This window comes from Diadema antillarum, unplaced genomic scaffold, assembly GCF_040938485.1.
Source record: "Diadema antillarum isolate AM-2024a unplaced genomic scaffold, OU_Dant_1.0 seq00000965_RagTag, whole genome shotgun sequence".
Taxonomy (NCBI): domain Eukaryota; kingdom Metazoa; phylum Echinodermata; class Echinoidea; order Diadematoida; family Diadematidae; genus Diadema; species Diadema antillarum.
The window spans coordinates 77,857-101,792 of NW_027271811.1; the positions used below are offsets into that span (position 1 = coordinate 77,857).

The window sequence follows — 23,936 nt, forward strand, 5'->3', positions numbered from 1 at the left end:
TTACAAGTGTGTTTCATTTGTAAGATCGCAACTGCCGATCTGCATTTAATCTGAATTTAACCTGTCATGTATTGCTTTTCTGGGCAACGGGACTACCATAAGGCTATCCCTGGTTGCAGGCAGTGACACTGTGAAATTGAAGCAAATACCCAGGCTCTAAAATTTTAACATTGTTATGTTAGATGTTAGATAACTTCATTTGTACAGAGGATGACAATTGATACAACCTTTTATAGCATACTATTGCTTGTAATATATATATATATTTTTAATTCTTCAGGCAAATATTCTTGTAATTTAATACTGTGAAGTGAAATTTTACAGAACAGTGGTAACCACGGAATGTATCTCAACGACACAAAATGTTTCTCTTCGACTAGCATATTTTGAAATATTTGAAATACAAAGGAGGAAGTATTCATGATAATCTCATTTTTTCTACCAATCTAAACAGGTCCCCCAGAGTTTACCTCCACCCCCGCTGATCATGTGGTCTTCCAAGAAAATCAAGAGGCGTCCCTCCAGTGCGTCGCCGAAGCTGTGCCCACCCCCGTCGTCACATGGTACAGGCAGGGCGAGCCCCTGCTCTCCACAAACCGCATCACTGTAACGGGAGACTCCATCTTCATCCGGAGGGTGGTTCGGGGTGACGGAGGGACTTACTCCTGCCAGGCGGAGAACTCAGAAGGCAGGGTGGTGGACACAACCAGATTTGTCGTAGAAGGTAAAATTTGGTTTGGAATCATTGTTTACGATCTGAAATCCTCGGCTCTTTTGCATGAAGACCTTTTCCCTTTTCATATACTTTACTAACAATCTGTAATGGCTAATCAGCTGTTAGGATTCTTTCATGTCGCTGTGGTAATTACTATCATTGTCAATTTGCATTATAGCAGGTCTGTAAATATGCAGTGGTGTCTCTGTAGAAGAGAATAAAGTCAGATAATGCAAGTAGATGTAAATGGCAAAAGTGAACTTTGCTTTGCTCTGAGTTCAATTCTATCAATCAAGAAATGATGTCAACCCTACCATCCATTATTGTCTCTACCACTTATTAGCTTTTACTCTTTGACTGATTTCATTTTCAGGTCCTTGACCCCCAAATTTATTGTAAAGAAGACAGTTTTGAGAAGACAGTCTTATATTTTTTCAGGTCATATCTATCCCATTCTTCCCAATATTTTTGTGATGCTTTTTCAGTCTGTCTTTACAGAGAAACTGAAAGTTTGATTCAAAGTTCATGCATGCATATTACATGAACCTGTTGATCTTTACTCAATACAGAAGGTGGAAGTTTGATTGGAATTGTTCACACTGTTGGTAATGTGGTTCTAAGACTCTAAAAACTGTCTGTTTAGTTTTATTATCTTTTGTGGAGGATGTTTATGAAAGAGAGCCAATACCATTTACAAATTAGCATATTTATGGAATTAATCAGATGAGTTGGCAGGCCTTTGATGGGTCAGAGATTCCTTGATGTCATTACCATCCCAAGAATCCCGATGACACGCCGCCCCTCGTGATGGGGGAGGCGTGAATCGCCGCACCCCGAGTAATGAACATCCGTCACGCCTCTGGGCGGCGGGAGTTGAGCGACGCCGTAGTGGAGAGATGATGGCCCGTGACGAAATCTCATTCATACCCTGCATACCTCTGCTTGGCACTCCATGGGTGTCTCTCTGTGTTATGCGTCGTTGGCTGGTTAACATCCATCACACTTAGGCCCGATTCTCAAGTCTGCCGATATTGGCAGCATTGTTCCTCCATTAGTTGTGGCTCTGAGCTCAGAACACGGCAGTTTTCATCCGCATCATATTCTTTAAAGAAAATAAGCTGTCAAGTGGGATGTACAGACAACCAACAGCTCTAAAAGCAATGAAAGATTGAAGGACCAACGTAATTCTTCATAAATATCTTGCCGAGGTGGGCAAACATTGTACAGCAAATATTTTTTTGATTTTGTGTAAAATCATATATACATCTGTTTTAATAGAATACAACTTTCTTCACTGCATGGTGCTGTTCAACATATGGAAAGGCTTGCTAGTTTAGGGTTATTTGCTACCCCTCAACACTTTTGATAGTGAGTTTTGCTCCATCTGTTTTGATTTGAGCCAAATGTTGAGCAGTTTATTCACAGTATAGTTTAATTTTGCTTCAATGTACCCATATTGATTCCGATTTCAAATTCATGGGCAGTTAAAACTTTTGACCGCAGCAGTTCATTCTGAAGTTCAAATCATTTGCTAGTACAATTTTGCTACCTGTTAGGGGCAATCCTGCAAGTCTTACGTAGTGGCTTGGAGAATCTTACCATCAAACCACCTGACACTTAACCTCAACAGTGACCTCCAGTAACTTTGTATCAACTCGGCATATTCCATCCTTTCACTCTGCAAAACACATTGATTGATGCATTTATATCAGTTCAAATGGTATTTGTATAAAATTGCTTTGTTGGCCAAATACCTTTAAAAAATATGAACAGATGGCCTAACTTTTATTTAATCGTTTCCTCTTATCGGTTGAAAAGAAAAGAATCCTCATCTTTTAACCTCTACTCTTTGCAGATGTGATGTATTCATTGTGATCTTTCTTTTGTAACTAGAGTGATTCCAAAGGAGGTAATCTGTCGATATTTTTGCTGCACAATCCTAGAACCATCGAGCCGATTCATTGTTGTCAATGGTGGCACCGTTTTGATTCTTATCAAAAGGTTTATTGTGACATCAAAAGTCGCAGAGAAGAAAACCATTTTATCAGACCATCACCAAACATCTGTTTGAGGCTGTTCGTCTTTGTGTTGGTCGCAAACTTTGAATAAAACAGGTTTTGCCGCTACCGGCAACAAGCATTCTTTGTGTAAAAACATTTCTGTGCGTCGTCGGTTGACTGCGCAAATTTATCACATGCAGACACAGCAAGTAGAAATCAGAGGTCTGAATTGATTTGTTCGATTTGATCGCCCGGACCATTGTCCATCTCGCTGTACCTTTGTTATGAAATTTGGGGATTATAAGATCAAAATTACTAAAGGAGGACAATCTTTGTGGACTTCCTTTCTTTATTGGAGAATCTTTTTTGGTGACTGCACTGCAGAGGGAGGGAGAGAGAGAAGAAAGAAATCAAGTGATTCCATGGTAAAGGGATAGAAGTGTGCAAACACAAAAGGGGAATGACAAATACGTGAATGTATCAATGTGGATTGAGTGACTGCAACAATGTGAAAAGAACATTATCAGTGAAGTTTGAGGAAAATCAGACAATCTGTTCATCATTTTTTCCTTTTTTTTAAAATCCTTGTGCCATCATAACGATAGATACTCTTCAACAATGTGTGATGTCATAGTAGGATAATGTAAAGAAAATACGTAGAGAGTTTACCATATTTTTATTTTCTAGCATCAAAGCACTAGGCTTCCACCTTTCAGAAGGCAGGTTGAATGACATTTCCCCTAAACACGTGCCAGAATATCTCTAGGGGAAGGAATGTTTACTTTCCATGGAAAAAAGAATAGTGAAAGTATTTTTTTCTCTTTACCAAGGTGGATACTTGTGCATTCACTCAATCCACATACATACACATGGGGGGGGGGGGGGGGGGGGGGGTCATTCCCCTTGTTTACAAACAAGCCAATAGAGATTTGTCTGTATAATGTAGATCTCTTTAACTCTAGCATACAACAGTGTATGTGTGTATATCTCTATACATCTCTTTGTTGTTGTTGTTTTTTGTCAGTGCCCCTACATTGTATTCTTCTAACTCTCTTTGGTTTGTTTGGATGCAGGTTCCTTTTATCTGTTTTGCTTTTTTTTTCATTTTCAGAATAACATGTCAGTCTGCGAGTTGTCAAATTTCATTTCCACTAGTCTATAGATATCATCTTGGTTTCTGTGTTTTATTGTCTACATACTTTGTGTATATGTCTTTATCAATGTCACTATCTAGTACATTTCTGCATTGAATGGCTTTCTACAGTATGTAAGCCGCCTTGTCTTTGTGTATTGGTGTGTGTATGTGTGTATGTGTGCATATACTGTGTGTATTTATGTATATGTGTGTATGTGTTATAGTTATATCACTGTATTTAATGTAAAATGTAATGTGTGTTCCCGGGTGTGTATGAGTATGTGAGAGTTTGGGTGTGTATAATGCATTCATGGGTACATGTGTATGTGATGTATGTGTATGCTCTTCTGCTATCATACTCGAATAGTGTGCTCTCTGTAGACCTGTCTGTCTGTCTGTCTGTCTGTCTGTCTGTCTGTCTGTCTGTCTCATGTCTCCTCCTTCCTTGATAATGTCTTATTATCCAACACACTCTTCAAAGCCACCATTGATGCTTCTCAGCGTTTGGCCGAGATACGGCTTCATCGTGGCCTCAATTGTCATGGCAACAAGCTCTCCTCCTCAGCGTGGGCACAAGCCAAGTTTTCCTCTCTGTTTTTTTTTCCAATGAAGGGAAGCTACGCCTCCGTATAATAGTAATACTTGCATGATTGATCTTCCTATTAGTGTCCGTGTGTGTACATTATGTTGATGTATATGCTGATATAGAAATCAGGAACAGACAAGATATTTTAATAGAATGAACAGAAAAGATAATCCTTACACAAAGCTCCGTATTGATTCGTGCATGATACAACTGATTTACTGGAGTTTCCCTCTTGAAAAGTATTGTGGGAACCAGAGAAACTCCCCTGAACAGAATGTTATCAGTTGATGCCAATAATATTGTGCTCACGCTCAGGAGTTTGACCGATATCTGTTTTACTATTGATTTTCTTTTTGTTTTGCTTTTGCTTTTGTTCTCTCTTTTCTTCCTCATATCAATTTCATTTAAATTTCTAAATGTTTAGGGTTTGGGGTAGATTGATTGTGAAACACTCTCCTACCTGTTGGTGTCATAGTAGTTTTGCTTTAAATATGATTCTTATTTAGCACAGAATATAGTCTCTTTTTCTCTCTCTTTTTCATTGTCTACTTTTGGTGGGAATCTGCTACAAATATCGTAGATACATTTGATACACAGGCGGTAGATCTGTTTGTTTTGGGAAAATGCACATCCCACTTGATAAAAATCTCAATAAAATAATTATACATATTCCATACAGAGACTCAGTCTGAACTTTTGTTCTCATAATATTGTCCAACGTTGATGAAGCTGCTGAGAGCGTCAAGATAAAACTTCCCATGGCTGGAAAAACGCTGTCTAGATGATCTTTCCAAATATTTGTGAAATAAACAATAATTGATGTAAATAAACCTTGTTGTTATCAGTACAATATCAATATCCATATCAATATCAATATTGAAGTACAGTATAAATTTGGACAACACAAAATCTTTTGCCTGAAGAATAAGTTATACAGGTGTAGGGAACCTATTTTCACTCTAGATTTTCAGGAGCTTGAATGTTTGGAATGGAAAAAAGATTCGCTCTCTCTTTAACATAATGTTTTTCTTGTTATATTGCTTAGTTTTTGTTTTATGTTTGAGGGTGTACTCTCTTTTTATCCAAGATGTCCCAAGTTCTAAACCAGTCTGCTTGTTAGCAGGTCTGACATGTAAGGATACAACATGACATGAAGAACATGGCCCTTGTAATCTTTGTTAAAGGTAAAACAGATTCGGGAATTGCCCAACAAGATCTGATTCTGGTGTCCCTTAAATCCAACCATAGCACTAATCCTCATCCTTAATTCTAAATCCCTAAGCTAATCTCAAACCCAGTCATCCAATCTCAAAAGAATTCCAGAGTTTGCCTTGAAGAAAACACATGGAAAAAAAATGTCCCAAAGAAGATTTGAGCTACAGTTGTCTGCATGGAAAGTCTCATGTCACCTTTCAAATTCTACGAAATCACCTCGTGATTGATGGGTTTGAATGTACCTTGTATAGGATCTTTAATACTGTAATGACAGGATAAGCATTAGAAGATGCAATTACATTGTTAGCAAAACCCCCCAGGTATTTCACATATGTGGGACTGTCTCTGGAAATTGGTAGGCAACTATGCATATATATACTTTCTGCAAAAAACTCAGCATGAACAATCATTTTAAGAGGAAATGTATTGTTGTTCTTTCACTGGTGTTTATATACATTGTTTTTGTGCTTTGTTGCTTCTTATGCCAGTGTAATGTCTAGCTTGCTGGTCAACACCGAAAATTTTTAGTTTTAATCATTTTTAATCGGTCTCCCAACTTTGCAGATATTTTCTCATTAGGCGTGTCTTCATCAGCCCGAAGTTCAAACTAGCGGGACATTTTGCGGTCTTAGAAAATAGCCCGATAGAGCGAATGTGCATCTTCATCAGCTCGAACAGCCTACTTCGGGAAATTAGTCCGAAAATTGACGCATGCGCACTTTGCATCATTACTCTGCCTAGCTCGCTGTTCGAAAGTGTGTAAGTTCTCCGCTCAAAATCTCCTACAACATAACACCGTATGTACGATACTACAACCAGGGAGGTGAGCAGTACAGCAAATTCTCTCCAATGGGATATTAATAATGCTACTCTTCTGTCCAGTGGCACATCTTATATGAAATGAACGAATTGCAATGTTTAAACAAATCCCAAATACACACAATCTGCAAGAATCTTTAGCTAAGGTAGAGTGGACCAGAAGAAGAAGTTTACAAAAAACAGCTAGCATGCATGGAATCACCTCACTGGTTTTAAAGATGTCAACAACAGTAGGCCTAGTACACGCATGTGATCCTTGAATACGCTGTGAGTGTATGCACTATACACAATCACTAGCTTGTAGGCCTACTATATGCGCTTTCAATAGCCAGCTGGCTAACCAGAAGCGTGGAGGGATCGAGAAAACTTCGGGCTGATGGAGACGCACCCAAAATAGCGCGCTATTTCACGAATTAGCGCTCTAGTTCACGAACTAGACCAAGATTTTTGGGGAAATTTTCCCGATCAAATAGTGCGCTATTTGCATCTTCACTACACAGATAGCGCGCTATTTTGACATCGGACTAGTTTGGTAACCGCAAGATAGCGCGCTATTTTGAAACTTCGGGCTGATGAAGACATGCCTATTCCTCTCAATCCTATGCCTGTTTAGAGATTCTTTTAATACCCAAACACAAAGCATCTTGTCCCACAGGCTGTGCGCATGTTCTGCTGACAGGAAAAAGAGAGAGAGAGAGAAAAAACCAACAACACATTTTTGACAGCAAGCAAACTTTCGATATTTCTGTTGTTTGTTGTTTTTATATAGTTTTATATATTTTTCAATGGGTTTTTGTACTGCAGTACTGTAAAAGTGGATATTTTCACGCAAGTTGTTATCACACTGCACCGGGTAAGATGAATTTCGCATTTTTTTTTTTAAAATTCTGCGGAATCAAGACAAGCAAGAATATTTGGATGCTTTTATTTTCTTGCTAGTTTCTGTTCACATGAAATGCGCTAAATTTTCCACTTTTACAGTAATCAGTATGTCAAAAAACCCAGAATTTTTCTTCAGATTTTTTTTTTCGCTCTCTGCAATGCAAGTAGGTTTGAAGATGATGGAATATTTCAACTTTATCCTACTTTTTTTTTAAAGGAACTGTAGAGCTGCCAAGTTTCATTGATTTCGCTCAGTAAATCTACTGTATGATCAATTACAACTCTTTATGAAACAGGCCTCTGGTTTAGTATTGAGGGAGAGAGAGAGAGAAACAAAGAGAGAAAGGAAAGATTTCTGGCTGTTGTAGGTAGGTCAAAGTCTTGTAAGGTTTTCTCAAGAGAGTGTCTTGCTAAGCATGATCAGTAGCGGGAAACTCCTTTCCCAGAGACGGGTGATTACATTCTACTGTCAGCCTGTCAAAAAGAGATGAATGCACCCGGTTCGTTAAGAGGATCCGTCTCCTGCTAATTAAGATTCATCGCGCTCGCCCCGCCATCCGTCATTGATCGACCTGACATGATAATAGTTCCTGCAGTATCTCCTCCCTGTCATACTTTCCACTTAAATATGCACAGAGCATAATATTTCTTTAATATTATTCCCACACATGTACAACAAATATTCATAACCTCTGATTTATATGTTTATCTGTCTCTCGTCAGTTTTTAAAGTTTTCCTGTTTTGATTAGTCTGCCACTTTTTTAAAATCAAGTCTTCATTATTTAACATCATTCTTGGAATTGGAAAAGAAGAGATCGAGATGGTAATATGGTTGACTGGTATGGACCACTCAAAGTGAACAACTCTTGAAAGACTGTTACACCACAGATAGGCGTGAACTTACATTTTATTCACATAGTGTCTATGAAAATGGAAAAAAGTGCTATTTACAGTATATTCCAGAAGATTATTTATGATATATTTCAGCCAAAATCATGAATTATTTGAACTCGTAATTGGCTACATGTCTTTTGTTTCTCTTGTTAATTATTGAAGCTAATTCAGTGCTAATTTCTTCATATATCTATAACTGTAATGCACCTTACAATAGTTTATGATAGGCATGCCTTTATAATAGGCTCTACATGAATTTTTCAATGTACTATAGTAATAATCATGGTCACTCAGGAAATTTTTGTACTGATGTCTTGAGTTTTCCCTTTCTATATTTAATTTCCCCCAGGTGCTCCGTACATTTTTGTTCCCCCGGTCAACTCAGCGGTCACTCTGGGTCAGTCGGCGACTCTCACCTGTGAAGCGATGTCTTCTCCGAGTAACCTGACCCATCGCTGGTTCTTTGAGGGCACCGTCCTGCAGGCGGTCAGTCACCTGTCCGGCCGGGCGGCCGTCTCGGGGGCCGGAGAGCTGGTCATCCGTGCCACCCAGCTGCTTGACCGCGGAACCTACACGTGCAGTCCCACCAACGGTCTGGGCACCCCGCCTGAAGCCAGCGCGTTTCTTGATGTGCAATGTAAGCCGACTTCTGCCTATGAAAACTATTACCATTCTTTCCTTGTATGACATCAATTATTTCGTGTTCCCCCTCTCTTTCCCCCTTCTTTTGATTTCATAGTGCAGAGATGCCAATTATGGCTTTTTTACAGTACTGTGAAAATATAAATTTTTACAGTTATGGAACTTTTTGCTTATTTTGCAGAGTAAGAACCTAGCCGCAACATTAAAACAAGAATTTTGTTTGTTTGTTTGTTTGTTTGTTTGTTTGTTTGTTTGTTTTGTTTCTTTAACGGATATATGTAACCCTATTTTATGTTTTTATTCCCTGGAATTAAAAGCAAGCAAAATCCATCTTACCTGACTGAGTGTGAAAATTTCCGCTTAAGGACAGTATTTTTTGAGCTACATGTATTGTATAAATATCCTTTTGTGCATTTTGTAGATTCATAGCCTCTCAACTGAATGTCATGAATCCCAATAAAAGTAGCAGAGTAGAATCAACTTCTTCTCATATGCAGTATCTTTAATGTCCAGCAGTGGTCAGCACAGCCTGTACTTGACCTCCATATGCAGAAACCAATCTCTCTGATTGTTTTCCCATTTTTGTCTTGAGTATTTTTAGTTCTGCAAACACTGTCTACTCTGCATTTCCCATTACCTTCATCAACTCGCTTCTCTCATTTTTCTCTCATATTCCCCCCCCCCCTTGCTTACTTTTATTGCTCAATCTCTCACCGAGTCATTCAAGTTCATTCAGCTCTCGGGGAAACCGCAAATTAACGATTACAGCAGCCTCAAAATTAGTGTTTGAAAATTGATGTTCCAACCATGGTAGCTGTTTTCAATCTTCACTCTGCTAATCATCCTCCGCCTTGTAACGTGCCGGTTTATTCATCTTTGGCAATGATTTCTCCCCGCTGCGATGTGATGTCGGTTCCTCCCGCCTCCGCGAACACTCCCATCAAAATCCTCTCCACCCGTCTCTCTCTCTCTTTGTTTCTCTTCCTTTCGTCTTCCAGATGCTGCCGAAGTTGTCGCCATGCCAACCGAAGTGTACTCAACTCACGGGGAGGCGGCCGTCATCCCCTGCAACACCACCGCCAACCCGCCGCTGCTCTACGTCATCTGGCGGAAAGATGAGACTGAAATCCGCATCACGCAAACCAATCGGTGAGTTCCACCGCTCGTCTCTGGCCAAAAGCCATTCCCTGCCGAAAGCTCGCTCCTGTCTGGAATTCTCAGTGTCTGGAGAAGGAGTAATGTAGTTGGTAACTGATTCATTGCAATGACTGCTGGAAAAGTATGGTTATGAGCCTTGACTATTACTGGTGTGGTTGCTTTATTACTCTCTCAATTATGCTTCCAGACATTGAAAACTCAAACACCCTTGAGACTACTCTGATATTAGGCAATCACTACTAGTATTCCAAAGAAGACTGCTGGCATGATAAATCCAATGGGTTTGTGCATTATGGTTACATGGTAAAATTGCCCAATCACTTTCAAAATACCAGCAACAACATACATTTTGTACCAGTCGTACATTGTACATTATTACCCAAGTTATACTTTGATAGAAAGTCGGTATTCATACAGATTTTTCTTTTCATAAGGAAGAACCTTTATTCCGATATGTTCATGCAATAAGAAAACAAACAACCCTAGAATTTTGAAAAAAAAGTATTTTTTTTAATGTTTGAATCATATTGAATGTCTTCCTTATATAGAATAAGGGAATGTGTTGTTTGAATAAAAAAACAAAAAAAAATCTTCTTTCTGAAAATTTTTATTATCATGCACATTATGAACAATTCTTCCTGCCATATTTGAACCAGCTTGTAATTTTGGCCTTTAAATGGTTATTTATTTATTTACTTATTTATTTATTTTTTATTTGCAGTCAATCAGTGTGTTTTGGGGTCTGCATACTTGTAGGATGACAGACCTCAGACCTTGCTCTTTCCATCAGAAGAATAGACAGAAAAAAAAAAACTTCCACCTGAACAATGAAAAAAAAAAATGTTGGAAAGATGTAATGATTGGGTAGTAATACTGTCTAGTCCCCTTCAGAATTCATATCTAGGGATGGTAAACTCATTTACTCTGTTCTAGAGAAGGATATTGAAAGTACTTGGACAGGTGTTGGTCTGTGTTTACATTATGAATCTGTTATTCGAGGTAAACATGTGTGATTCTCCTCTGTGAGGTGTGTGCTCTATTTTCTTGCTCTGTTCTTTGATATTGCTTTGTATTCATAATCCTCACTCTTCTCTTAATAATCAATCAAGATCCAGCTCCAGTATAGTCTTGTGAAAGAATTGATTGTTGTGTATTTGTAACTGACTATGCTGTAATTTGTCATCGAAACTTTATATTTCTTTTAGAATGATCTTATTCATGTGTACAATGAGAAAGGGTGCTTATTGTTACAATGTATTAATGCTGCATACTGGCGCTGGTCAGGCGGTCCTTGACCAGTAAAAATCACTGTAGGACCGGTAACTTTTTCATGAATGGACCAGTAAAAAATGGAAAAAACTGGGTACCTACTGGCCCGACAGAAAGGTCTGACCAGTAGAAAAAATGGGTTAGTGTGCAGCCCTGATTATACACCAAACTGGAGAAGTTTTCTAGGGTAGAAATGAATGATTTGCAATCCTAAAAAATAGGAAATTGATGAGCATGTGAGTATATGAACCAAATATTGTTTTTTGAAACAACACCATCTTTTCTTGTAAAGTAGCAGGGACGTCTGGTATGGCCAAAAACAGGGAGTATTCAAAAGTAGGAAGAAAAGCAAGCAATGTGGCTATTGCCTAGTTTATTGCCGTGAAACAATCCGAACACTTTTTTACAGCAGTTGTTTGTGATTTGTGAATCTGGATTCTAATCAGTCTGGATGTCTCTCATTTCATTTTGTTTGACCTTTGAACTCTGATAGATACTCCACCACCAAGGATGGCTCCCTAGTCATCGACGACGCCTCGGTCACCGACGAGGGATCGTACACCTGCACACCGTACAATGACCTCGGCACGGCGGGCCAGTCGACTCCTACAGCACTCCGTGTTATAGGTGGGCATTACACTACAGCTAGAAGTGTGCCATATCTCCGTATGTACATTTGATGTGACAGATTTATATCTTTTAAAGATAATAAAAAGTTTTGGTACCTCAAAAGTGTCCTTGAATTTCCTTGTCTTAGTTTGTGTTTCAGGTTAAAGTACCTTTCATATAACTAACACTGTGAGACTTACTCGCCCCAAAGTGCTCTCATGTCTTAGTAATCATGCAATTAACTGCGACCAGCAGCCCCATACGCATAGCGACCAGCAGTCCCATACGCATAGCGTAATCGGGCTTCGCATTGTAGCATTCAGGATCATGACAGATTTAGTATCGCAGGGTAAATGTCAACTTAAAATCCCATAAATTCTTCAATTTGAAGACTTACCAATTAAGTTGAAGTATTGAAAACAGGTTTCGGGCAACGTTTGGTTCTGCCTATAGTCCCTTTCTGTTCGAATTGATGACTGAATGTGACTCGGTCGACAGGACCTTAGGAGAGCTACATACAGTACACTGAATACTACAGCCAGTGCATGCGAACACATCACATGCACACAAATTTCAAATCCATGAACGGATAAGATGTCTGTGTGCGCATGCGCTGGCCATGGTATCCAGTGTATGTAGCTCTCCCAAGGTCCTCTCGACCGAGTCACATTCAGTCATCAATTCAACAGAAAGGGACTATTGGCAGAACCAAACGTTGTTCAAAGCCTGTTTTCAATACTTCAACTTAATTGGTAAGTCTTCAAATTGAAGAATTTATGGGATTTTAAGTTGACATTTACCCGCGATACTAATTCTGTCATGATCCTGAATGCTACAATGCGAAGCCCCATTACGCTATGCGTATGGGGCTGCTGGTCGCAGTTAGCTATGCGTACAATGGGCTGCACGCTGCTGGTCGCAGTCAGTGGTTTCGTACAATATTTATCGACGCTGTACAGCGTCGGCTCTGGTACGAAACCATTATTGCATGAATACTAAGACATGAGAGCACTTTGGGGCGAGTAATTCTCACAGACAACGTACTTTAACCTGAGACACAAACCAAGACAAGGAAATTCAGGGAAGCTTCTGAGGTACCAAAACTTTTTATTATCTTTAAGTGTGTGAGTGTGTATATCGTTGATAGTTGAAGAGGTAGACTTTTGATCAAATTTGCACCATCCTCATTTTTTTAGTAGACGATAAAAATCTACCAACAGTATTGGGGTGATTTAGTGATAGTCATCCACATTTCTGTCATGTACCATTATCACAAACATTGTTTTGTAGAGGTGGCAAATTGTTTCCATCATGTGGTCAGGGGAACACATCTCAAAGAGTTTTATTGTGCAATAATTTTGAGAGTAAACTAATGACCTATCCCAATCTGACCATCTAACTGGCACGTTATTGTCATAACCGTATGTAATTACATACATGTAGGATTTTACAATGTGTGAAGTATAATTTTACTGTATATCATGCTTTTTTAGCTCACCTGAGCCAAAGGCTCAAGTGAGCTATTGCGATCGCCCTTCGTCCGGCGTCCGTCGTGCGTGTTGCGTCGTGCGTCGTCCGTCGTCCGTCGTGCGTCGTCCGTCGTCCGTCGTCCGTCGTGCGTCGTGCGTAAACTTTTTACATTTTCATCTTCTTCTGGAAAACCCCAAGACTGATTTTCATCAAACTTGGCAGGTAGCATCCCTAGGGGGTTAGGAAGTCAATTTGTTAAAATGGGCACCATGCCCCACCCAGGGGGCCCCCAGGGGGGCCCAAACCCCCCAAAATTAAGGAATCTGTCAAAATCTTCTTCTCTAGAACCAGAAGTGATAGAGCTACAAAACTGTGTAAGTTAATACTATGGGTTAGTACATTGATGACTGTAGTTTCAAGTTTGTTCATGGCAGAATCAGGGGTGCCTCCCTTGGGACCCAGGGGAGGGGGTGAGGTGGGGTCCTAATAGGGCCTAAATTGTACATTTTCATCTTCTTCTTGAGAATCCCATGACCCATTTTCACCAAACTTGGCAGGTAGCATCCCTAGGGGGTTAGGAACTCAATTTGTTAAAATGGGCACCATGCCCCACCCAGGGGGCCCCCAGGGGGCCCAAACGCCCCAAAATTAAGGAATCTGTCAAAATTTTCTTCTCTAGAACCAGAAGTGATAGAGCTAAGTTAATACTATGAGTTTGTACATTGATGACTGCAGTTTCAAGTTTGTTCATGGCAGAATCAGGGGTGCCTCCCTTGGGACCCAGGGGAGGGGGTGAGGTGGGGTCCTAATAGGGCCTAAATTGTACATTTTTATCTTCTTCTTGAGAACCCCATGACCCATTTTCACCAAACTTGGCAGGTAGCATCCCTAGGGGGTTAGGATCTCAATTTGTTCAAATGGGCACCATGCCCCACCCAGGGGGCCCCAAGGGGGGCCCAAACCTTCAAAATGAAGGAATCTTTAAAAATCTTCTCTAGAATCAGAAGTTATAGAGCTAAGATAATACTATGAGTGAGTACATTAATGACTGTAGTTTCAAGTTTGTTCATAGGAGATCCAGGGGTGCCCCTCTTGGGGGCAGGGGGGGGGGGGGGGGTGGTTGGGAAGGTCCAAATGGGGGCCTGAATTGTACATTTTCATCTTTTCCTGAAAACCTCATGATGTATTTTCGTCAGACTTGGCAGGTAGCATCCCTAGGGGCTCAGGATCTCAATTTATGAAAATGGGCACAATGCCCCACCCAGAGGGCCCCAGGGGGCCTCAATCTCCCCAAATTAAGGAATCTTAAAAAAGTTGGGCCCTTATTGTACATTTTCATCTTCTACTTGAGAATGCCTAGTCAAATTTTGGTAGAGCTGTGAATGATTCAGATTAGTGACTGCGTGAAAGGTGAACTTGCGATACTCAGGTGAGCGCTAGACCCGCGGTTCTCTTGTTTTTTCATTAACCAGATGAATTTGTGTGCCTGCTTTACATTTTAATAGCCTGGAGAGAGAGAAAAAAAAAAAACAACAACAACATTGGCTTTAGTTGTAGAATTTGAATAGATTAAATAAGTTTAAATGAACTGAATAGATTTTTAGTAAAAAAAAATGAAATTGAGATATCTGTCTGCCATGCCTTCAACTGTAAATATTGACCTTTAACCCACTGTTTGTTGTGTTGGAAAATGTTGAATCTGTGGGAAATTACCATACATTGGGGCTTATGGGTTAAGGAACAGAGCTCTGTAATGGGGATGTGACGAGGATTACAAGTGAATTCAGACATGTGTGTCCGTGTACGTAGCTTGAACATTTCACTATTAAAGGGATCGTATAGTTTTGGTCGAGACCTAATTTCAGGTTTCTAACATTTTTGGTTAGATAATGAGAAACCTCTTATGAAATATGAAAGAGCATGTAATTCTATGAGGAATTCAACTTTTATTTGATGAAAATTGGATTTGAAATGGCTGAGATATCCAAAAAAGAGCAATTCTAATAAAGTGTGGGACCCACACTTTATTACGATCGCTTTGTTTTACTTTGTTTTTGGATGTCTCAGCCATTCCAAACCCAATTTTCATCAAATAAACCCTGAATTCCTCTTAAAATGGCATGCTCTGTACTATTTCATTAGTGTTTTCTTGGTATCTCGCAAAAAATTAAAAGCCCAATTCTCATCTCCACCAATACTGTACCTGGCAGCATTCGTTTTGTCACTCTTTTTTTTTGCAACAGATCCACCAAGTTTTGCCATGGAGCCTGAGCCCTCCTACCAGCAGTCTGTTGGAAGCTCAGTCTTCATGCCTTGTTCAGCTGAGGGGAATCCCCCTCCTTCTCTTACATGGAGGAAGGTGAGGATTGACACTCTCCTTGGGGACTACACAACACTGCATTACACTAACACTACACAGTCTCACATGACGGGACACAATACAACAGCACGACACTAACACATAGTGACACTACACTATTTAATACGATACAAAACACTATAAACCCAACATGAAACTAACACGACATAATTCATTGTGACAAGACAGGACACAACAACATGACACTTGCACAACATGATACAACACCACACAACGTGACACTATTAAACACAACATGACACTGACACCACATGACATAACATGACATAATCTGAAATGACATGACTAGAACATGACACAAGATGACACAACACTTACACATATCACAACAAAACATGACACAATGTAACACCATGCAACACAACTCATTACTACACAACACACCACAACACAACACAACACAAAACATTTCAATTCCACACAACACAAGACAAAACAAACAAGCAAAGTAAAATTTCTAAAGTAATGAAAACAAGTGAAGCAGCAAATGCTAGAGGATTACGATGTGTCACTGATGAGGAGGATTATGATATTAAAAGAGATAATGATGGTATGATTTGAAACAGAGTTACAAATCACCCACATGTCATGAAATAATCTTGTTTCTATTCATTCCCATCCCAACACATCAAAAGTTCAGTAAAGACATATCGGGTCGTTCTGCATTCCAAAATGTGTATAACATTTAAAGAAACATACTGGAGTAATGCAGTTTTTTTGTGAATATAGTAATTATGACATATTATGAATATCCCGGTGGGAGGGAGGAAAAAGTTCTTTGACCCTGAATTATGACAACGGTTGACATATCATCTTCTACTTCCAGGTCAACGGTCAGCTGTCATCGAGGACCATCGTCACCAGCACCAGACTGAGGATCGACAACATCCGCAAGGAGGACCACGGAACCTACCAGTGTCTGGTGGCAAACCAGGTCGCCACGGCGATGGCTGAAACGGACCTCATCGTCTCGCGTGAGTGGAGGAGTGGTTTACTGTCTTCTCACTTTGAAGATATTGTGAATTTCTGAATGTCCTTTCACCTCGCTTCCCCTTCCATGAGTAGAGCAGTCAAGTCTCCAGGAATATTTCGGAGGCTTCCCTGAAAATCTTCATTTCCAGACAGGCCTAGTAGTCTCCCTAGTTTGGGGATTATTTTACTTAACGAGCTAGATTGAGGGAAAAGCATCTCCCCTTTTCCTCTTTGGAACCTTTTGGATATTGATGTGCAACTGTCTGCAGGCTTTGAATGCCTTGGGGTGCAAATGTTGCACTTTGTGATTGTACAGCATTTTAATTTGTGATCCAATGTTAGCATTGATGCATTCATTGGTCAAGTTTTATCACACACACAAAATATGCGATTATTAAGTGGCTAAAGGATAACACACTAAAGATGGAAGAAAAAAGAGGAGAGAGAGAAAGAGAGAATTACCAAAAGATGTTTTTATAAAATGCATATTTTGAATCATATGTTTCCTCTTTTGTAATGCTGTGATTTGGATGACATATGTCTTTCCTTTTGTGTTGTTTTCATTTTGCAGCCACCAGTCCTCATACACCAACAAACGTTACCGTGGTGACAAGTTCAACATCCGCCTACATCTCATGGACTCCTGGTTATAACGGGGATCGGACGCAGACATTCACCCTTCGGTGAGTGACTCTTTAAAGGCATAGTTTACCATTTGCAGATGAAAAAAACAACAACAACAAAATCATCATTAGTGCTTTGAAATAGTTCTAAAATGTGAGTTAGGGATAGAAACAACCAATGTAAAAATTTGAATTTGTATAATCGATCTTTAATATTGTTGAATACACATAATGTGAACAATGGTTATAATAGAAATGTTTCCAGACTAAACCGTCTACAGTTACAGTTTATTAAGAAAAACACTGATATCATATATTTCAAGTTTTATTGCCAAAATATTATATGGTAGAATGTTTTGTGATACAGTAGACCGACACATATGCATCAAATGTGATGTTTTGAACAATTTTCAAATCACTGCTCCCAAAGGTAAACTGACCCTTTAAGTAGAAAACAGTCAGTTTGTCTAAAAGAAGAGGAGAGCTACAGTAGAAGGTTATTCGATATGGAGGAGGGGAGACATTGACCTTATGTCACTGGAAACGATCAGCTTGAATTGAATTGAATATATCCATTACACTTTTTTCTCGCAGGGAGAGTAGATTTGCAATTTAGTAAAGTGCACATGAAAGTCTTTTTTTTTTTTGTCTCCACAGTGCATTGGATGCCAGTAGCAGTTCATGAAATTTCCATGCTGCAAAAAGGGTCATTGGTTCCAGTTCAACAAGTTTCATGCAGTGAATGTCTTTGGTTGTACAGGACATTAAAGGGATGGTACAGTTTTGGATGAGATGGGCTTCAGGTTTCCAAAACCTCTTATGAAATATGAAAGAGCATAAAGGAATTCAAAGTCTATTTGATGAAAAGTGGCTTTGAAATGTCTGAGATATCCAAAACAAAGCAATCCTAATAAAAATGTGGGACCCACCTTTTTTTTAGGATCTAATACTTTGTTCTTGGATGTCTCGGTCATTTCAAAACCGATTTTCGTCAAATAGACCTGCGATTCCTCTTAGAATTATATGCTCATTTATATTTCATGAAGTGGTTTCTAAGTATCTCACAACAAGTTGAAAGCTGAATAATCATCTCAACCAGTTCTATAATCATCCTTTGTAGCACCGATCTGTTTCCTCCCTCTCTAGCTACAGGGAGTTTGCCTCCACCAGTGGTCTCTGGACCTCCACCTTACGCCTTGAAGAGAGAGTTCACTCCATGCTCATCTACGACCTGCAGCCCAGCACCACGTACGAATTCACCGTCACCGCCAACAATGAGCTGGGAACGAGCGGCCCCAGTGATCCTGTTATTGCCCTTACGAAAGGTATGCTCAGCTGACTCTAGTTATAACAAAGTAATCAGGACCGGCGATTTTATCTTATGATATCAAAATTTAATTGTAGCTGAACAAGAAAGTATACAAAGATCCATGGACAGCAATTGAGAAAATGAAATTTTACTTTATTGTAATAAGAGTCTGTTAAACCATGTTCAATCACTGCCTGGATAGCAGTAGATGACGGGTTTGACTGCCGCTGGTTCCCTTTTTCTGATATGTTTGTTAAAAATGTAGCTCAGCAGTTGTGATTTAACAAACTTCGTTTGTACAGAGGGAGATGGATTGAAGAAAACTCATATAACTCATCATCTTTGCTATTGGGGCAGACATCAATTTTATAATTCTGTAACTAGTGTAAGGCGAGCATTTGTGATTCAATTGAAGATCTGAACCTCCCATTACCATTGATTGATAAAACTGTCTCTTTATTTCTTTGCTTTCAGATGCTGACATCATCGTCCACCCGACAGATTCGTCCGGTGCCACTGTCGTTCCTTTACCAGAAGGTGAGTGTGTCTTCCTACTACATACCTACTTCAGGCAGCTTTACTCTCGTACCATTTGATTACTGCTGGTTTTATGCCCCCACCACAAAGTGTTGCTAGAGGCATTAATAAACCATGTCTGTATGACGCTACTAAAAATGGATAGTTTCAAAGTACCATGGAGTGATTTTGGGATTGTCAGAAATACATCTGTACAGGAACTAGAGCATACCATTTCTCATTCTACTGTTGTCAAATAGAGATGCATACAGTGATCTACTTTGAAATTGAGCTTTACTGCACTTTACTTATTTATTTATCTATTTATTTATTTATTTATTCATTTATTTATTTATCTATCTATTTATTTATTTATTTATGTATTTATTTATTAAATTAATTAATTAATTGCTATCTGCTTGCATGCTAGAGAGCTTTCTTTGCCAATTTGAAGAAATGAGTGGAAACTGATTGTCAATGAATAGAGATTAACTAATCCCCCTAATCCCTATTGTGCCACCATGGCCTTCTGTTGGACTGAGATGCATCGCTACATCTGAGTGGGTTTGCTTATATTATATGAAGGTCAAATTTTGGATGGATTACTAAATGCTAATGAAAAAGTTTGGCGAATTAAAGCTGAGTGCTTTGACACTTACAGGGTCAATAGTATTGAGAAAAGTAGTACAATGGTTTGACTTTATCTATCTGTAGACATGCAACGTTACATTGTGAATATGAATATGCTTCATCCTTTTGGGTATCATGTTAAATGCGTACCCACTGCTCGTCACATACTGTGCGTCCCATATATTCAGTGAATCTAAATTTTCAATAATCAAGACTCCTGACTTCTTTGATAGCGAGTGGTTAAATTCGCAATTGTGGCGCACACCAATTATTGATGAAGAAATGTATGCTTCCATGTTGCAAGCATTTGGGGGTCAGAGTTAGTATTTCCATATGTTATTGAATTCATGAATTGCACCCGACTCACAAAATTTATGTAAATGAAAATCTTGAGAAATATATACATTACAAACAATATGTTTCAGCAATGAACTTACCCCTCTCCTCCCTTTTCTAGATATCAAGCCATCTCCGCCCCGTAACGTCACCCTGGTTACTAGCGACGAGGGTCTCTTCCTCTCCTGGCGGGCCCCAAGCCGCTGGGCCAGCTACGTGGACCACTACGCCATCGAGTACCGCATCACGGGCCCCTGGGTCATCTTGGAGGACCGCATCTCCCCGGATGTTGGCTCGGGGGCTGGAGCTGGGACGTCTGTGGGTCCGGTTGCCCTGGAGGATCTCCAGCCCAACACTACGTACCAGTTCCGTGTGTTCGCCTTCACCCTGACCACCTATAGTGACCCCAGCGCCACGGTTGAGGGGGACACCAGAGGTATGATGTGCAAAGAAAAATATTGTGAATTTAGATATGACATCTCTAACAAAATTGTTATATTAGTACAACGTTTGTATACCTGTTGAGTAGTGCAATGCATGTGTAGAGATAAATATGTCAAAAAGTGTGTTAGCGTAGTGTGTAGCATGGATTTTAGGAGGAGTTTACAGAAAATTAAGGGTGTAACTTATTTTTGGATATTTATGATTTGTGTGTGATCACAACAACATTTCAACATTTCGTCTGGCTGACATTTCGTTAGTGGCATTGCTTCTCAATATTGTCATGGACCAGTAAAGTAATGACACTTTTTTTTTCCTGCACCATTCCTGTTCTACACCATCCAGGCATCGATGTCTACATCCCCGTGCCAACGAGCTCGCCGAGGTCGTCAATGTCAAGCATCATCGCGGGCGTCATCGCAGGACTATGCTTCCTTCTGGTGGCGCTGCTCCTCTTCACCATGGCCATCGTCATCTCGCACCGGAAGAAGGAGAAGAAGAAAAGATTCTTCTTCGGTGAGTGCGCCCTCACACTTAACTCCAGTCTAATTGAGTTTGCCGTTGATTGCCATCTTTATATATATACCACCATAAAATTGCCAACAAAGCTATCTTCCGTGTACCACCCCCGTTGCATCTCACACGAATTCCCCTCCGCCCTTCAATTGTTGAACTAGTTGTGAAATAACAAGTTGTTACACCTTAGATGTAAAGAGTTTTATTGCAAAATGAATTAACTTCCTTCATGTTAATTTTGGATATTTGTAATTAGAATTTAAAATACACAGAAAATAGGAAGAAAATATGGGATATTTCTAATCATAACTCTTCAGAAGAATATCTTTTGCTTTGTAGCGAGTGAGGTGTCACTGTGAATGTTTTATTTTGCTCCATCAGATGATGATCTTAATTCAAAATGTTTTAACATGGTGCTTAACCCATTTTGCAGTCAAACATTTCATGTCACAAGTTTTATAGTGTATAAAGCTTTCTAGCTCTTTATAGTTGTTACATGTGACCTAACATAAGCAACTGTTCCAAAATTGTCTTTGCACTGTCCTATATCTGTTTGAGCTCCCCTTTTCAGGTTTTATAAAGATTGCAGTTGATTGTGTCTCACTTTTTTTTTCTTTTCTCTATTTGTTGGTAACAAATTAGATGTCAATTTAGTCTATATGTAATACACTGAAATGATTTCAAAGCATTGAGCATTAAAAGGATCTATGGAATGTTGGATTGGAACTGTTTTCAAGTCTCAGTCTCTACATTGAAATTACTGTGTTTTAATGTAAATTCTAATAGTGTCTAACATAATTTACTAATGTGAAATGATGTCTGTAAACCTTTAATCAAACCTTGATTTCTTGAAATTATTGTCAGCTGTGTATGTAACATAGAACATTTATAGGATGAAGGTATCTTGTGTGTTTTTTTCTCTCATAAGCTGTATTTTTATGGTGTAACACAACATTGCATCATAAAACATGCATGTACAGTGGATTTTCATTTTCCTTAATCCATGCCATTACATCATAGCTTAAAGCTGCATTATTGTTTTCAAAACATCTCACCAGAACATGCTTTGAATTGTGTCTTAAATATGTGCTCAATATGTGCTTACATTTTTTATGTGCAATTCATGCAGTGTAAACAATACTATTTCATAGTATGTGGCAATTTTTGTACAACATTTTTATATTAAAAAAGAGACATTTAGTCCTGCCATTTTTTCCTTTTAAATTTGTATTACTGCAAGTACTCTATTAATTTGAAGAAAAAAAAAGTCACGAAATTGGCAGCTTCATTTCCTTAACATTAGAATGATATTAAAAGTCACCCATTTTGCTATGGTATGATTGTTTGTTTGTCAGCATGCAGCGTGGCAAGCCATAGACTACCAAAAGTGTGATGTCATAGCCAGCCATTGCCATGGAAACTGGTTCTAAACAATCTCACCTGGCCTGAATATCTGTGAACACTGTTGTTGCTAACCATGCTTGCACCTGGCTCCAAGACTAAAGTATTGTGAGATCATGACTTTGGTATTCTATTGTGGATGATCACTGCTAGTCTCTGTATTCATACCCACTTGTGTTTCCTTCTAGGCGAGAATGGTACATCCCAGGTAGAAGCCCAAACTCACTCTACACCCAATAACTCCAAGTAAGTCCTCTGACTCCAGTCACACTAACAAGATTTGAGTAGAACTGCATCCACTCAGTCATATCATTAATAAATTATGATTCTATTTCCTGTTTCTAATCCATAATTATGATTTATTTTCACTTCTAATACACTAGATGTGGAATTCATTGTGTATGCATATTATCGTACAACTTTCATATTCTTATGGTATTACTCCTTATTCTGTACATTTCATGAATTTGATATGTCTGCCATACAGTTCCCTTTTCGAAGCCATCTATCTTACTGTCTCTCTCTCCCTCGACTCTCGCATTATATATTTTTCTCTCACAATATCTTGTCATCTTTTGCCATTCTTACAACTTTTCTTCAACTCTCTCCTTTTTTTTTTCTCCTTCATGTGTTTCTATCTCTACATGCACACACCTCAGGTGTCATCCTTTGCTCCTAAATTGTAACAGATCTGTCACTCTTTTTGATAAATATTTTGATTCATTTATGATAGTCACCATTTGCTTTGAATATTCATGAGTGTGTGGTAATCAATGTTGCATCAATGTCATTCTCCTCCACTCTGTTTTGTTTGTTTGTTTGTTTTCTTTTTCCACTATCCGGCAGCTGTCAGACATATCATGTACACAAAGCTCACAAGCTGATCACAAAATATATAATATCATGATTCATCTGTTTGATCAAGCCAGCAATGAGATTTAATACAGTCAGCTCCCATTATAACAAAGCCCTCAGGACTGGCAGTTTTCTGTCCTTATACTGAAATTTCATTGTAATCGAATGAATAAACTAGAGGAGCACTCTGAGAGCGCGGACCTCCGCCAAGCATGCAAATCATTTTCACCACTGATCTTGTTCTTCCGTAGAGATATCAGTGATTTCCACCCATACGTACTGCATTGTGTGCTGAAAGTTGCCAGATTTCCAAATGAGAAGCCTTTGTTATGTCATAAACCCTCATCTGCACGGCGCGCCTCACCCCAGCATAAACTAGAGCACGCACATTAGTGCGCGCAGGCAAACCTCAAATATGCGCAGCCTGAACTCCAAGTTCATTGACCCTACCTGCTAAAATATCAAAAATCCTTCATAAATTCCCCCAAAATTCTCGGATCACTTCCAAAAGTTAATCGTTTGGTACTTGTGTCATTCTCAACCTTTCCTGCAAGTTTCATCC

The 23,936-nt window shown here is 39.2% G+C and overlaps 1 protein-coding gene across 1 annotated transcript in view; it reads left to right on the plus strand.

Annotated features, from left to right (window-relative positions):
- The window catches only part of LOC139741945 (uncharacterized), an 86,515-nt gene that overhangs the window by 57,168 nt on the left and 5,411 nt on the right, over positions 1-23,936 (plus strand). Inside the window, exons 3-14 of the mRNA XM_071652513.1 lie at positions 455-724; positions 8,597-8,884; positions 9,888-10,038; positions 11,810-11,943; positions 15,639-15,754; positions 16,602-16,749; positions 17,319-17,430; positions 18,517-18,695; positions 19,154-19,216; positions 20,283-20,597; positions 20,948-21,118; positions 22,708-22,765. Coding sequence (XP_071508614.1) covers positions 455-724; positions 8,597-8,884; positions 9,888-10,038; positions 11,810-11,943; positions 15,639-15,754; positions 16,602-16,749; positions 17,319-17,430; positions 18,517-18,695; positions 19,154-19,216; positions 20,283-20,597; positions 20,948-21,118; positions 22,708-22,765 — 2,005 coding nt within the window. The remainder of the gene's footprint in view (positions 1-454; positions 725-8,596; positions 8,885-9,887; positions 10,039-11,809; positions 11,944-15,638; positions 15,755-16,601; positions 16,750-17,318; positions 17,431-18,516; positions 18,696-19,153; positions 19,217-20,282; positions 20,598-20,947; positions 21,119-22,707; positions 22,766-23,936) is intronic.